At 37.5% G+C, this 17837-nt stretch overlaps 1 protein-coding gene across 2 annotated transcripts in view; it reads right to left on the bottom strand.

Moving 5' to 3' along the window:
• The window catches only part of Hibadh (3-hydroxyisobutyrate dehydrogenase), a 116443-nt gene that overhangs the window by 77281 nt on the left and 21325 nt on the right, over positions 1-17837 (bottom strand). Inside the window, exons 2-3 of one of the 2 annotated variants that reach the window (XM_020180034.2) lie at positions 12836-12996; positions 1976-2085 (exon numbers count right to left, since the gene is read on the bottom strand). In XM_020180034.2, the coding sequence (XP_020035623.1) occupies positions 1976-2085; positions 12836-12996 (271 nt within the window). The remainder of the gene's footprint in view (positions 1-1975; positions 2086-12835; positions 12997-17837) is intronic. The other variant, XM_074065189.1, reaches the window with a different exon arrangement.

Below are 17837 nucleotides of genomic sequence, written 5' to 3' on the forward strand. Positions count from 1 at the left end.
TATAATTTATGAAAAGAACAATGGCAGGCTGGTGGAATGGTGTAAGTGGTAGAGAGCCTGCCTAGCAAATGCAAGGCCCTGAGTTCAAACCGCAGTACTAACCCACAGGACACAGAATCATGACTGGAGAATCAGAACTCAATAAATATTAAAGGAGAGTATAGAAAAAAAAATCATTGATAAAACTCCTAAAAAAGAAAAATAGGAGGTGTGACTTAAATGGTAAAGCATCTGTTTTGCAAGCAAGAAGCCCTGAGTTCAAACCCCAGTCCCATCAAGTAAGTAAATAAATATGAAAAAAAAGTAAAATATTCCTACAGGAAAAAAATAGCACAAAAATGATTTAAGCAACAATTCTAAACATATGAATTATTCAGTTCAAATGCAATGCTTGGGTATATTCCATGGAAGAAACACAGCAAACTACTACATCATATTATCTCAGTATGTAGCTTTCACTTTAACCTAAAAAATAAGAAGTTTTTCAGTCTTCCATGATTTGGGAGGATTTGTTTGTTCAGGGAGGAACTGGGGGTTTTTTAACTCAGGACTTCAAGCTTGCTAAGCAGGTCTCTATCTCTTAGGCCACACCTCCAGTCCATTTTTCTATGATTACTTTGAAGATGGGGGTCTCTTGAACTGTTTGCCTGGATTGGCCTTGAATGGGATCCTCCCAATCTCAGCCTCCCAAGTAGCTAGGATTATAGGCGTGAGCAAATCAGCACCTAGAGATTTTGGTATTTTTTTAAGATTTTAAATTTTAAAACAAACGGGAAATCTCCTTAATAATTTCATACACACTGGGTGTGGGGAAATGATCCTGACCCAGAAGAAAATAAAGAATTATCCAAGAGAGACAAATTATGTTTCAACATAACGTCAAACTCCTTCAAAGCATTCTGGACAAAATTGGTCTGGTAGTTGGCCACCATCCTCCAAAGTAAAGGATATTAATAAATGTAGGGTGTGTCTCCACACAAGTTTTCAGTAACTTTTCCTTGAGAGGTAAAGCAGGGCCATGACAAAAATAGACTAGGTAATGAGTCAGCCAGGATACCTCAGGACCACACGCACTGTGGGCCTGCCAGCTCTATCCAAAATGGATGCCTTTCAACCATCCTAGAAATCTAAACATTTACCTTATCAGTTTTCTGCCTAATGTCCAAGTGTCTTTTGCTTCCAACTTAGTTTTCCAAAGCAATTCAATTTAAAAAAAAAAGGACTTTCATATGTAACAGTTTCCTGAAATTAAACTTTTCTTTTTGCCCTTTATGTGTCTATAGGGCCTACTAGTTTGTACTAGCTCTTTGCTAAAATTCAGTAAATAAGGTAGGAATAGGAACTATAAGACCAGAAGAGGGAAATCAACCCTATCATCCTAACATAGCCAGGAGGATTTGGCAGTAAGCAGTAATTAACCAAAAGGGTCAGAGTCAGGAAAGATAGGCAGTGGCTAAGAACCTCTGAACTAAATTATATTTTATTTAAAGAGCTACTGCTAACCTTTAATTCCAACTTCCCAGAGTTCTTACTACAGATGTACTAACCCAGAGGACACACAATAACTTTTCATTATATAATAAAATGTTAAATAACAAGTGCTCTTTCCAACATTTGGTTTTATTTTTCATAGAAAGTTTTTTCTAAATTTCTATAAGCTATAAGAAAATTACACTTTTAATAGTGATACAGTTTAACATGCAAGCTTTAAAATTCTCTTAAACATATTACCAATGAAAGGGTAAGTTAAATGAAAGAGTTAAAGGAAAGAAGCAAAGAAACACCCTTATTCCCAAAAGTCACATACTTGACTTCTGTGAAAAAATAAACCCTTTACAATGAGAAAGAAATCACACTGTTCACCTTATGAAATAGGAAAACAGTGTAGAAAGGTTTAGCAAACACAATTGTAATTTCCTAATAGTTCTAACAAAGTATCATAACAAGAAAATATCTATAGTTCAGAAATACATACTTCAGAATTCCATTTGCTCCCGAATAAACTTCTACTGTATTGATACTGGTGGGCAGCATTGTAATAATTCTGTCAGCCTTTTCGGCTACATCTGCTGGGGAAGATACTACCTTTAAAAAAAAAATTGCAAAGGCACATTATTTAAATGAAAATGTAAGTAGTTTCCAGAGCATAAGTAGGAACCACTTTTTAAATGCATACTTATAACAGCGACACTACATAAAAACCAATCTGTGTTTACAAATGACAAAAAAAGTAAAAAAGCTTACTATCTAAAACAGAGTCTATTTCTTGTACACAAACAGTTTCTGTGGAATCAAATCTACTGTTTATATACAAAAGTGTGAAGGGAATTGATGGGTTAAGGGCAAAACCCAACAGTCTTGGGAATAGATGCATTGCTCGGGGGTTCTTCTAAACAGGATTCTTAAACAGTAGACAGTAATCTCACTTTATTCACAGATTTATTACACAGAGCTTTGATCAAGCACAACCCAAACTAATAAATTCTAAAAATCAAAAGAAATTTCAAAATAATTTTTAATTCCCATATATGTATTATGAAGCTCAGCTGACACAGAGAAGCAGTCAGTCAGTCCTGCATTATTGTCTATAGTGTTTAAATCCTGTGTGATCTGCTAAGTGTTTCCCTGCCCTTAATTTTGTGAAAATATGCCTAACAAGCAAATGATGCCCCAAAGCAAGGTAAAAGTGAATATGCTTAATTGAAGTGATAAAGTGAAAATCTGACATTTATTGAAAAGTGGTGTGTTTTTAGCGAAGTTGGGTGGCGTTAAGGAAAAAAATGAACCAAGCTTCCACAGTACAGCACCTAACTCTGCATCCTGAGCACTGAGGGTTTTTCCTGGGTATCTGGGAACTGTCTCCTTGGAACCATGTTCCTGTAGATACATACCAAGGTTCTACTCTATATGCTTTGACAAGAAAAATATACTAATACAACAGAGCTAAGCCCAACTATAGGATTCACTAGTGACTCAATGAATAACAAAATCCCTAGCAAAATCTCATGCCAATCACCACCATCCTCCAGTTTCTGTTTTCGGGCCAAAGGAAAAAAAATATATCACACAGTTTCATGAAAAAGGTCAAGAAAAGGACATGAGCACTTACTGCCATGACTGAGAGTTGACCACCAGGAACACTGGCAGAGTTACCCAAACTCATGTGGAAACTATATACACAAGACAGACACATAAATAGGTGTCAAGGCACCCTCTCAACCCTCATTTCTGCTTTAAAATGACCACAAACATACTGTAAAGTTGCTCTGCCATTCTCTGTTACGTGTGGGTGCACACATGCATACATGCACTCTTCCTCACCTTCTCCCCACGCCCTCAGCTCACACTTTCCCTCAAACATACATGTTGATACACCTGGCCAGCTAGATGGCAACCAAAGAGGTAAGAAGAGATCAGGAGCTCACTCTGACTCAAATTCTCCTTCAGTAGAAGGAATCAACATCCCTGCTTCCCAAGTTTCTCTAATGCCTTTTCTCTATTTAAAAAAAAGACAAAGGACTATCTGATAGGTATCTGAAGACCTCTCTCCAGAAAGATTTACATATACAAAAATCCTACATACATTATATTTGTGGAAACTGACATATTTCTTTCTAGAAAACATGAAATGATGAGTAGGCCTCTTAGAAATGGGAATGTCTTTTGCTTTTCATGTGGTGGAAGTTTACAGAACATTTTCTTTTTTATCTTTTATGTGTGTCTGATGTGTGTGTGAAAGAATGGAAAACCAAACATAGTGTATAATCTAAATATTATGAGCTAGAAGTAATTACATTTCAAACTTCCATTAGAGATTATCAGCTTTGGGCTGGTAAAGTGGCTCAAGTGGTACAGCACCTGCCAAACAAGAGTGAGACCCTGAGTTCAAACCTAGGTAAAACCAAAAAAGCAAAAAAAGAAAGAGATTATCAGCTTCTAAATCAAACTTAATAAAACATTTTTGCAAATAATTCTCTAAAATTTCATACAATTTGGGCTGGGGATGTAGCTCAAGTAGTAGAGCACCTGCCTAACAAGCACAAAGCCCTGAATTCAAACCCAGAATTGACAAAAAAGAAAAAATTATGAATTAAAATTTCATAAATCAAGTATCCTAGAACTTTGTGTATTAATAGAATAGGGAATATATTAAATATCTCAGCCCCTAGAACAAAAAATATCCTCTTTTCCAGTATCTCAATCTAAAGATTTGCCACAAATAATTCCAAAAATGTAAAATCCCTCAAGTCACAAATATTTAAACTACATTAAAACTTTTCCTAAACACAAATAAATACTGAGATTTAAAAAGAAGCAACAATTTCCTGGTAACAGTTCAAGTTTACTTAAGAGAAACCCAGCTCAAGGTTGGATGTAGTTATGTTCATCTGTAATCCCAGCACTGAAGAGACTGAGGTAGGAGGATCATGGGTTTGAAGCTAGCCTGGGCTGCACAGCAAATTGCCAGTGTAGGCTACACAGTAAGACCCAGTCTCTGGGGCGGAGGGAGGGAAGACAAGAAGAGAGGGACAGAGAGGGAGGGAGAGAGGGAGGAAGCAGGGAAGGAGAAAGCACAGCTCAGTCAGTTCAGTACAATGAAGAGATAAGAAGGTTGTAAGAGTCATAACTCTCTATTACATGACTATCTCAAGAACATAGGTTCCTGTGCCCCATTTGTTCACCACACGTAAATGAAGTAAATACAATACAAAATGATATCACACATTTCAATGACCTTTCTTTCTACAGTAGTTCCATCTCTAGATTTCCCAGGGATATCAGTAAGCCTTAAAGTTTGAGTCAATTTCAAGCTTCCTTTTAAGAATTGGGAGTTCTCTTCCACTGAAAGAAATTCAGTTTCATATAGATAACCTCTGAGAGATCCCCTGAAGGGTACCAACAATTAGCTCACAGATCTAAGAGTGCTTCACACTTCCAAGTGTCTCATGCCTATGAACAGGCAGTACCAATTCATCCAACTGCCAAATACATGGGGTGGTCCACCAACCCCCTGCATCCCTAGCATCTGCTTCTTAGGATGCTTGGTTTGCCAGAGTACTGCTAACCCCTCAATTATACAGTAAAGTACTGTCAAAGCTCACAGCCCCAGAAAAAACACACACTGATAGTGATAGATGGAATGTCGCCACTACCTTGGCCACAACTACTCTCTATCTAGTGACTACATATATTTGGTACAGTATAGTAAATCTCTAATTTGTACCACAAACGCATGTTTTCTAAACAAATAAAGACATTTAAATAATCTCACCATCAATGTAATGACTTCAAAAACTCTGAAATAACTAACCAACAAAATTTGGCCACAACTCAAAATCAACCTCACTGCCAATCTGACTACAGCCACAAAAGCCTTTAGCAGCCAAACTAATTAGAGTCCCTTTAATTACATATGCTAATTGAGTGAATAAGCAAAGACAGCATGGATCAAAAAAAGGAACACTAATTTGAGGAAGTCAGAGACCCAGGCTTACTTGCAGCTTAGCCACAAAATCATATGTGATTTTGTGCAAATCACTTAACCTCTCTGATAATAACTTCCCAGTATTTGGTATAATAGTGATTTGGAGCCAGGCATCAGTGGCTCATGCCTGTAATCCTAGCTATTTGGAAAGCTGAGATCAGGAGGATCACGGTTCAAGGCCAGCCCAAGTAAATAGTTCATAAGACCCCACTTCCAAAATAACCAGATCAAAATAGACTAGAGGTGTGGCTCAAGAGATAGAATGCCCACTTCGTGAGTGCCTGCTTTGCAAGAGTGAAGTCCTGAATTCCTGAATTCAAACCCCAGTCCCACCAAAATAAAAAAGTAGTGATTTAAATTATCATTAAGGGTTTCTATTTCCAAAGTAGGAAGGAAGCTTAGAAATATTTTTAATATTTAGTAACCTTAAATTGTAGGTAGGTTAGTCCCCTGTGAAAAGGAGCTGATGGTACTAGAAGCATCTGCAGTGACTCCGTACAAAAGCACAGACTTCCAGGATTCACATTAGGCAGGCCTTCCACCTCTACAACTATGTACAGTCACTGGCCAGGCTGATTGGATCTTAACTCTGCTCTGACTGCTGAGGCTGTCCAGACATATCTCCTTCTAATTCTATCTGTGCCATTCTTATAATACTATGAATTAAAATGACTCTACTTTTCTATTATCTCAACTTTGACTACAGGAGATTGGTTCCCACGTTTAAGCCAGTTTCTCTAGATTTAACTTGGATTCATCCATATGCTAGTGTACATCATCAGCAAGTGTGTAATTGAAAGAGTAGGGGACTGGAAACGGTTAAGGCAAAATCTGCTATGCTGGAGGGCGAAAGACAAGAAGGGCCAAAAGTAATCTGAAGGAACTATACCTTGTTTTTACATATCCATTAGAAAGAGACAACTGTTGCCTAGGAACTTTCTTTTTTTTTTTTTTTTTATGTGATGTGTATTTCTTTTTTTTTTTCATTTTTCTTTTATTATTCATATGTGCATACAAGGCTTGGTTCATTTCTCCCCCCTGCCCCCACCCCCTCCCTTACCACCCACTCCACCCCCTCCCGCTCCCCCCCCCCCTCAATACCCAGCAGAAACTATTTTGCCCTTATCTCTAATTTTGTTGTAGAGAGAGTATAAGCAATAATAGGAAGGAACAAGGGGTTTTGCTGGTTGAGATAAGGATAGCTATACAGGGCATTGACTCACATTGATTTCCTGTGCGTGGGTGTTACCTTCTAGGTTAATTCTTTTTGATCTAACCTTTTCTCTAGTTCCTGGTCCCCTTTTCCTTTCTATGAAGAGAAAAATCTTGCTATCTCTTCTAGACAAAAGTCACTGAAGTCAAGTTCAGCACTGTTTCCAAGTAAACCAGGTAGGTAAGAGAAACTTGCAAAAAAAAAAAGACCTTGTTAAACTTGACACGCTTATGTTTTTAATCATTCAAAGTAGAAAAGCACACTATTACTTGAAAATTACACTGTACATGAAAAACTGACAAAAACAGTTTATGCCTACATCTTGAAACATTTGGTCAACAGTGATGGGGACCACTCAGCAAGAGGCTTTTAAAGTCCTCATTTAACAAGACCTGAGTGGATACCAGAATAGATCCTAACAGATTTACTTAACTAAACATGCTCAGTCTTTCAAACCAGGAACAACAAAATGGTTTCAAGTTTTCAGAGAGAAAACGAAAGAAGATTTAATTAAGCCTAGTTCAACTAGAAATGATACATAGGTCCCAGGATCTTTGGCACAGATCAGAACATCTTCAAAGAAAATCCTAGACAAGGAAAATGAAGCACAGGTTACAAAGAGAAACAGTATCTTCCATAAAATAAAAATGGGAGAGAAATAAAACCTTAAGCAGGGTTACTGTCAAGTCACCTTTATCTCCTAGTTTGGTTTTAATTTTTATCACCATTCTTTCATTTAAAAATACGTCAACAATTCTCTTTCAAAGCACTTTGGACTCATTGACTCAGCCATGACAGCAGTGTGTTTATACATGCAGTGTTGGGGAAAACTTGAGTGTAAAAAAATTTGGTATAGATACAGCCACCACCACCATGGTACTAGTAGGAACAGCAACAGTAGTACTATTTTCTCCCTTGCAAGTACTAACCAAGCCCAACCCTGCTTAGCTTCCAAGATCAGATGAGATCGAGGGTGTTTGAGGTGGGATGGCTGCAGACAGTAATAGTACTTTCTATGTGCCAGGGTTTCTGGGACTAAGAGAGGGGTATTATTATTATCTATACGTTATAAGATGAGAAAATTTAAAAAGAAGTTAAGTAATCTGTTTGAAGACAAACAGCTAAGCATGTGGCAGAATTGAAATCTGGGCCTAGGCAGTCTGGTTCCAGAGTTTATGTTTTTAAACCACTACATTCATAATTTTTTGATTCCTTACTTCTAATGTATAAAGACCTGATGATTATCACCAGTTATATTCTTTAAAAAGACGCTAAAAGTTGAAATGATGCATTGAGGTCAAATCTAAAATTCTAACAGAAACAAGGACATAATAAAGGGATACTGAATTAGGAAAACCAAAATTTTTATGGCCATAAATTAACAAATTAAACCAATTATAAATGCCTTATCAGAATAGGTTAATATTTAAAGACATAAATAACTGATTAAATAGTCATGTAAAGCATATTAAAGATGTTGAAATTTATTTCCTTAATATACATGTAGTACTTTTTGAAGATCTTTAGAACCAGCTGGTTGTTATTTGAACTAGATATATCTATTTTGGAACTTTTTGTTCCCTGCAAATTTCCCACTGAGAGCACAGTCAACATTGGAAGTCAAGTAGGCTGCCTTTATGCAATCTTTTGGGGGTGGGGAGAACCATGTGTTTTCTTTGGCTTTTACCTTATTGGTTTCACTTAAATAGTAACATGGGAAGGAGAATGAGTGGGGGGAGGTGGACACCTGTCATTAAAATGTACATGTCAACTCAAATATATCCTGGCTTTTATTAACCTTTATTCCCTCAGGACACTGTTGTGCATGAAGTTTAAAAGTTTTCACATGCATTTTTCCATCTCATTCTAAGTCTTGTCTTTGCCCCATCGTAGAATGAAATTTTTCTTTTATCCAACACTTTTCTTTTTTTTTGGTGATCATGCCTGCTAGGCAGTTGCTCTACCACTTGAGCCACTCTGCCAGCCCTGTCCCTGTGTGTGTGTGTGTGTGTGTGTGTGTGTGTGTGTGTGTGTGTGTTGTGTTGTGTTGTGTTGTGTATTTTCAAGACAGGGTTTTGTGAACTATTTGCCTGGGCTAGCCTCAAACCGCAATCCTCCTGGTCTCTGCTTCCTGAGTGGTATGAGTCACTGGCACATGGCTTATCCAATACTTTTTAAGACTGTAACTATGAAATAATAACACTTGACATTTTAATATATCAGAACTTATCAGGGGTGGGGGCAGGGGGGAGAAATGACCCAAGCCTTGTATGCACATATGAATAATAAAACAATAAAAAAAAAAAAAACAGAAAATCAAAACCAACAACCAAAAAAAGAAAATGATTTTATGGAGAGCAAAAAAAAAATCACTTACTTTTATCTAAAGGAGTATTATTATACCATAATCATATGCCTACATTCTGTTCATTGATTTTACAAGTAGGAAAATGGCAAGGGTTTTTGTTCCTGTAGTGAATGTAGACATTTATGAAATATCCCTACAAGTTCCTACCACCCATGTATTTAGTAGGGCATTATACCTGATTGCAATAATGAACTGACTCATTCAAAAAATGTTAAATGTAGTTTGCTTTAATAAATCTTGCAATTAAATTTAACACTTCAGAAATATTTTCATTATAGCTGATTGAATAAAATAACCACTCATGGTATGCATTCATTAAAAAACCCTCATTCTTCAATGTAAAGTAAAATATATTTCCTTATTTAAAAAACATTTATAAGGGCCTTATTTTATCTGTGTTAGAAAAAAAGTATAGTGATTATTACCAAAAAAAAAAAGAACTTATCAATCCAAATTAGTATTACTTTTTAAACTAGTGCTCTTAGGAAATCACACTGTTCAAATGACATTGCTACCATTTAAAACATTTCTTAAGCTGCCAACATAAATCATTTATCAACAAGTATTTGCATTTTAAGAGCTGGGGCTTGGGCCAAGTGGTAGAGTGATTGCCTATCAAGCATGAGTTCAAACCCCAGTAACACAAAAAAAAAAAAAAAAAAAAAAACTTGCCCAAGATTGCACAGACACTAAGCGGTGAAGGCAGATTCCAAACCCAGGAAATCATTTTATAGAGTCCTAGTACTTGCTGTATTAGTTTCCCATGGCTTCAGCAACAAATTGCCACAAATGCAGAAGCTTAATACAACAAGGAAAACAACCCCAGAAATGTATTCCCTCACAGCTCTGGAGGGTGCAAGTCTGAAATCAAGGTGTCAGGAGGGCCATGCTTTCACCCAAGGCTCTAAGAGAGGCTCCTTCTTCCCCTCTTCTAACTTCTAATGGCTTGCTGTAGCATTATCTAAAATCTACCTGCATTTTCACGTGGCTTTCCTCTCTGTATCTCAGTCTTCTCCCTCCCTGTCTCTTAGAAAGACACTTGAGGTTGGAGTTAGAGCCCACCCTAAATTCAGGAGAATACCATATTCAGGAGGTAAGTAAGATCTTGAACTTACTTACCTTTTTAAAAACCCTGTTTCCAAAAAGGTCACATTCATAGGTACTAGGAGTTAGGACTTGGAAATTTTTTTTTTTTAGAATTCAATAGTAGTAGGTATTTCATATGAAAATTTCATATAACTGTAGGCACAATTATTTTTTAGCAAACTCAAACTCACCCCCCTCTATTATATTTCCTTAAGCTCCTCCTTATCCCTCCCCGATTTGTCTGTGGTACTAGGGTTTGAACTCAGGACTTCATGCTTGCTAGGCTGGCTCTATGCCACTTGAGCCATACCTCCACCCTTTCTCACTCTGGTTATTTTGGAGATATGGTCTCACTATTTGACTAGTTTAGGCTTCCCACTGTCACTCGCCAAGCCAGGCTTTTTTCCCATTGATATAGAGTCTCACCAACTTTTTTTTGTCCAGGCTGGCCTTGAACCTTGATCCTCCTGACCTCAGTCTTCCCAAATAGCTAGGGTTATAGGCATAAGCCACTGGCACCTGCCTCCCTCCCTTTTAAAAACAATATTTGGTTGGTTTCTTTGTGCTAGCTCCATTCATATATAAATAACATATCTCATCCTCTTCACTCCCTACCCTCTCCATTTCCCCTCTGTCTTCCATTGAACAACCCCCTCCAGTGTTCCTTTTGCACTCAAGTCCCATTATTATTCATATTTTTTTTATCATTTTAGACCTAGATTACACATATGAATGAAAAAACACAGTACTTGGCTTCTTGAATTTGGCTTATTTCATTCAGTATTTTCTTGCAAACAGTATGTCATTCTTCTTTATGGCTAACGGTTGTGTGTGTATGTGTGTGTTACATTTACTTTATCCACTCATTGGTTATTAGGTACTTAGGCTGATTCCACCACTTGGCTATTGTGAATAATACTGTGATAAACATGGGTATGCTGGTATCCCTCTTGGATGTTGATTTATACTTTTTGGTTATATGCCAAGAGTACTACAGCAGGGTCATAAGGTAGGTCCATTTTTAGCTTTTCAATTAACATTCACAGTGACTTCCAAGGTGGCTGGACCAATTTACATTCCCACCACAACAGGGTATGAGGGCTTCACACCCCCCCAAACACACACACATACATCCTCATCAACATTTGTTACTGTTTGTTTTCTTTCTTTCTTTCTTTCTTTTTTGTGATACTGGGTTTTGAACTCAAGAATGCACACTTGCTAGGTAGGTGCTCTTCCACTTGAGCTACTCCACCAGCCCTTTTTTGTGTTATTTTCTGAATAGGGTCTCAAGAACCATTTGCCTGGACTGACTGTGAACCACGATCCTCCTGATCTCTGCCTTGTGCGTAGCTAGAATTACCACCAGTGTCTGTCAGTTTTGTTTTCTTGATGATAGGCATTCTGACTGGTTGAGATGGAATTTCAATGTAATTTTGATATGCATTTCCTTTATGACTAAGGATACTGAACATTTCTTCAGGTGTTTATTAGCCATTTGTATTTCTTCTTCTGAGAAGTATCTGTTTAATTCATTTGCCCATTTATTAATTGGATTATTTGCTCGTTTGATGTTTAATGTTGGAAATACTTTTTCTTTTTGTACATGCTAAGCTTTCGCTCTATCACTAAGGTATATCCCCAACCCATTTGTTCCAATGACTTTATATTGAGATATAATTTACATACCCTACAATCTTCCCATTTGAAGCAGATAATCTGATGGTTTTAATTATATTCACAGGTATGTGCAATCAACACCAGTCAATTTTTTAACTGTTTCAAGAAGCAAATATCCACGAATTATTACTCCTCTATCTCCTTCCCAGGTTGAAGAAGCTAGTGTACCTATTGTCTCTACAGATTTACTTATTCCGGACTTTCATTTAAGTGGAAATTCATAGTACACAGTCTTTTGTAACTGACTTCTTTTAGTTAGTGCATTTTTAGGTTCACCTCTGGTAAGCAAATACCAGGATTTTTTCATTTCTTTTGATTATTAAATAACATTCCATTGTATAGATAAACATATTTTGTTTATCTACTCATTCACTGATGTACATCCGAGTCATTTCTATTTTTTGGCTACTATGAATAATGCTATTAAATACAAGTTTCTGTATGGATACATGTTTTCACTTCTCTTAAATATATACCTAAAAGCATAACTGTTAGGTTATATCAGAACTCTATGCTTAATTATTTGAGGAACCGTCAGACTTTTCCAAAGTGACTGTGCCATTTTACAATTTTCCAGCAATTTATGAGAGTTCCAATTTCTCAACATCGCGATAAAAAAACCAAAATTTTTATTTGTTTAATTCTGGTCATTTTAGTGTAAATCATGTCATCTTAGTGTCAATCATGGTTTTGACTGTACTTTTCTGGTGACTAATGATGTTGAGCATCTTTTTTTGCTGTTTTGTTTTTGGCGGTACTAGGGTTTGAACTCAGGTCTCACACTTGCTAGGCAGGTGCTCTACCACTTGAGTCACTCCACCAGGCCTTTTTGTGTTGGGTATTTTTGAGAAAGGGTCTCAACAACTATCTGCCAGGGACTGGCTCGGAACCTTGATCCTCCTGATCTCTGACTCCTGAGTAGCTAAGAGTACAGGTGTGAGCCATTGGTACCCAGCCATGTTCTCACATTTCTAAATATGCAAATCTAAAGAAAAGACCTTACCTGTTCACCTGCCTCTTGAAACTCTTTGCATGCATCAGGAAACACATCATAAATAACGAGTGGATAGCCATGTTTCATGAGATTTTTTGCCATTGGATTCCCCATGTTGCCCAGTCCAATGAATCCAACTGGAGTCTTAGAAGCCATTGACCTAGAACACACTGATTTCAATACATTACTTTCAATAGGGACAGACAACATTTTTTATTACAAACATTCTTTCAATGTGTGAGTCAACTGTTATTCAGATGCTATTAATTTGTAAAATTTTTGAGGGCTAGTTTTTTGTTTTGGTTTTATTTGAGTAGTGGGTCTGGGGTTTGAATTCAGGGCTTCACACTTGCAAAGTAGGCACTTTACTGCTTGAGCCACACCTCCAGTACATTTTGCTCAGGTTATTTTGGAGATGAGGTTTTTGAAGGATTTACCTAGGCTGGTCTCAATCTGCAATCCTCCCAATCCCAAGTAGCGAGGATCACAGGTATGAGCCACTAGCACCCGGCAAGTGCTACTTTTAAACTAATAACCTAATCACATTTAAAGATATCAACAATGTGCAAACAAACTAAATTCTATTTATTAGTTCTTCAGAAAGTATTCATAAAATTTTAAGCAATCTCTCCTGTTTGCTACTTCTATAATATCCCTTTACCAATTTAAACAATAAACTCTATAAGGTTATCATTTATAAACACAATTAAGATAAGTTACCTATTACACAAAATATTTTAGATTCTTTACACTTATGTTATGTTCTTTAATAATGTGCAAGGAAGGCCCTGGGTTCAACTCCAACATGAAAGAAAAGGGGGAAGAGATTCCAAGATGGCAGCTAGAGGGAGGAAGCAGAAAGCGTGCTTCCTAAAATGAAATCTTGGAGAGAGGCTGGAGACACACCTTGCAGGCAAGGCCACTGAGAAGAGGCAAAACTTTGACCCTTCCACACCTCCAGCCTGCACAGAGCATCTCCACTTCACGTTAAACACAGAAATGAGGAGGGCTCCCGGGGCTGCCAGACACACATGCCCAGATGGTTTGGGAAGATGCAGACAAGGTAAGCTAAGTGGTATGCAGTACTCCCACAGACAACCCTGGGCCAGATCAGCATAGCCCCCTGGACAGACCGGACCCCACCCAGGCAAAAAAGAGAAACTGAGTAATAAGCAATAACAATAAAGACACATAGCAAAGAGGTGGGGCCCCCTGAGCTCCGAAGAGGGGGGGAGGGGAATCCCTTGCAGAACTGTAAATAAACAAGCCAGGCCTGGCCGGAGAGGGCGGGAGCAGTGGCATGGGCCCAGCAACCACAAGCGGGAAAGCTTGTGAGAGTGGCAGAGGGAGGAAAATTCCACAGGAGAGGCGGGAGACCCACTTCCCACGTGAGCTGTAAACAAACACGCTGAGCAGCAGGAGCAGCAGCACATGCCCAGCAATCAGGAGCAGAAAAGCTTATAAAAGCAGCGGTGGGAGGAGAACTCCACAGGAAAGGGGGGAAGACCCACTTCCCACATGAGCAGGCAGGCCTGAGAAAGCGGGTGCAGTGTCACCCCCCCCAGTGTGCTTGGAAAGGGGAAAGCTTGTAGCAGCGGCTTGCTCACAGAACTCTGAGTAAACAAAGCCTGCCTGGCCAGGTGAGTGCTAAGCTCACCCCAGAGATCTGCATAAATAACGCCTCCAGCTACAGCAGGCTGACAGCAGCAGGCAGGCAAGCAACAGCCACAGAGAGCCATTCACAGACCTGTCTCCAGACTCTATTCTTTCTCTCTCCCTACCTTTGAAGAGAAAACAAACAAACTACACCTGCATGCTGAAAAACTTACTGAAACTGTATTGCATTTGAACTTGGGGACACTTTGTTGGGGTTTTTTTTTTGTTGTTTTTGTTGTTTTGTGCGGTTTTGTACTGAGGCAACATCTCCAGGATTGGAGGCTGAGGGAAAACACCAAAATTATTAAGAACGAAACTTTATTGCATTTGAACTTGGAGATTTTTTTATTTTTTTTTATTTTATTCATATATATTTTTTTCATTTACTTATTTTTTGTTTTTATTCTTATTTTTATTCTTTGTATTTTTTATTTTCAATCTTCTCTCTGTTGCTCGAATGCCTTTTCAGCTAATGGTTGATTAGTACACTGTCTCTCCCTGTTTTCATCTTTGAAACTTTTCTTGTTTGTTTCTTTGTTTTGTTTTATTTCTACTTCTTCATTTGTTTTTCCCCTTTCCTTTAACTTCTTTGCTTTCCATCTCCTACCACCCTTCCAATGTAAATATCACTAGTGTTATTATTACAAGCAAGAAAATACCTAACCGCACACAGTACAGGGACAATAACAACACCCAGGGCAATGACGGGAAGACAGAAAAAACAGGGAAACCAGTTTCCCCACAGCAAAAAATTAGTACAGGAACCAGAGGGAAATGAAGAAAACAGACACTCAGATCCAGACTCCAACAAAATGAAGATAAACTATGCCAAAGAACCCAATGAAGCCCACAAGAATAATCTAAAAGAAGAAATACTACAGGTAATCAAGGAGAATTTTATAGAGATGATACTGGATATGGTCAATCAAAATGTACAGGAGACACTCAAGAAATTCCAAGACAATAAAAATAGAGAATTTGAAAAAGCAAAAGAAGAAATAAAGGAAACCATAGAAGCACTGTATAAACACCAAAGTGAAACAAGGAACATGATTAATAAAGAGATAAATGAACTCAGGACAAAAATAGACAACATTAAAGAGGAAACGACCCAGGATATGGAAAACCGCAGAAAAAAGAACAAAACAGAATTGCAAAACAAAATAGAAGGCCAATCCACCATAAGAGAACAAACAGAAGACAGAATCTCAGAACTCGAAGATGAAATGGTAATTAAAGGAAAAACCGAAGAACTATCAATTAAACAACTCAAGACCTGTGAAAAGAAAATGCAAGAACTCACCAACTCCATCAAAAGACCAAACATGAGAATCATGGGCATTGAAGGAGAAGAGGTGCAAGCGAAGGGAATGTGCAATATATTCAACAAAATAATACCAGAAAATTTCCCAAATCTAGAGAAAGATAATCCCATACAGATGCAAGAGGCCTCCAAAACACCAAACATACCAGATCAAAATAGAACCACACCACGACATATCATCATTAAAACAACAAGTTCAGAAACTAGGGAAAGAATATTGAAGGCTGTAAGAGAGAAAAAACAAATAACATACAAAGGTAAACCCATCAAAATCACAGCAGACTTCTCAGTAGAAACATTAAAAGCAAGAAGAGCATGGGGCGAGATCTTCCGGGCACTGAATGAAAATAGCTTCAACCCCAGTATACTCTACCCAGCAAAACTATCATTCAAACTAGATAGAGCAATAAAAGTCTTCCATGACAAGCAGAAACTAAAACAATATGTGACCACAAAGCCACCACTACAAAAGATTCTGCAAGGGATTCTGCACACAGAAAGTGAAACCCAACATAACCATGAAAGGACAGGCAGCACCAAACTACAGGAAAAGAAAAAGGAAGAAAGTAGAGAGTAACCTCAAATTAGGTACACACAATCAAACCTTCAAACAACTAAGACAATTGAATAGGAATCACCACATACCTATCAGTACTAACACTTAATATTATTGGACTTAATTCACCCATCAAAAGGCACCGTTTGACGAAACAGATTAAAAAGGAAGATCAAACAATTTGCTGCTTACAGGAGACCCATATCACTGACAGAAATAAGCATAGGCTTAGGATGAAAGGCTGGAAGATTTACCAAGCCAATGGCCCCTGAAAACAGGCAGGAGTAGCAATACTTATCTCAGACAAAGTAGACTTCAACCTACATTGATCAAACGAGATAAAGAAGGACATTCCATACTAATAAAAGGGGAAATAGACCAAAAGGAAATAATAATTATCAACCTATATGCACCCAATGTCAACGCACCCAATTTCATCAAACATACCCTGAAAGACCTAAAAGCATATATTAACTCCAACACAGTGGTTGTGGGAGACTTTAACACCCCATTATCATCAATAGATAGGTCAAACAAACAAAAAATCAATAAAGAAATTCAAGATCTAAAATATACAACAGAGCAAATGGACCTACTTGATGTCTACAGAACATTTCATCCAACTTCTACACAATATACGTTCTTCTCAGCAGCCCATGGAACCTTCTCCAAAATAGATCATATCCTAGGGCACAAAGCAAGCCTCAGCAAATATAAGAAAATAGAAATTATACCAGGCATACTATCTGATCACAATGCAATAAAACTAGGACTCAACAACAAAAGTAAAGACAAAAATCATGCAAACAGCTGGAAACTGAATAACTCATTGCTTAATGAACAATGGGTCATTGATGAAATAAAAGAGGAAATTAAAGAGTTCTTGGAAGTCAATGAAAATGAAAACACAACCTACTGGAACCTATGAGACACAGCAAAGGCAGTCCTGAGAGGAAAGTTTATAGCCATGAGTGCATATATTAAAAAGACTGAAAGATCCCAAATCAATGACCTAATGATACATCTCAAACTCCTACAAAAATAAGAACAAGCAAATCCCAAAACAAATAGAAGGAGAGAAACAATAAAAATAAGAGCTGAAATCAATGAAATAGAAACCAAAAAAACCATACAAAGAATTAATGAAACAAAAAGTTGGTTCTTTGAAAAAATAAACAAGATCGACAGACCCCTGGCAAACCTGACTAAAATGAGGAGAGAAAAAACCCAAATTAGTAGAATCAGGAATGCAAAAGGAGAGATAACAACAAACACCATGGAAGTCCAGGAAATCATCAGAGACTACTTTGAGAACCTATATTCAAATAAATTTGAAAATCTAAAAGAAATGGACAGATTTCTAGATACATATGATCATCCAAAACTGAACCAAGAGGAAATTAATCACCTGAATAGACCTATAACACAAAATGAAATTGAAGCAGCAATCAAGAGTCTCCCCAAAAAGAAAAGTC

The sequence above is a fragment of the Castor canadensis genome, chromosome 2, assembly GCF_047511655.1.
Source record: "Castor canadensis chromosome 2, mCasCan1.hap1v2, whole genome shotgun sequence".
Classification (NCBI taxonomy): Eukaryota; Metazoa; Chordata; class Mammalia; order Rodentia; family Castoridae; genus Castor; species Castor canadensis.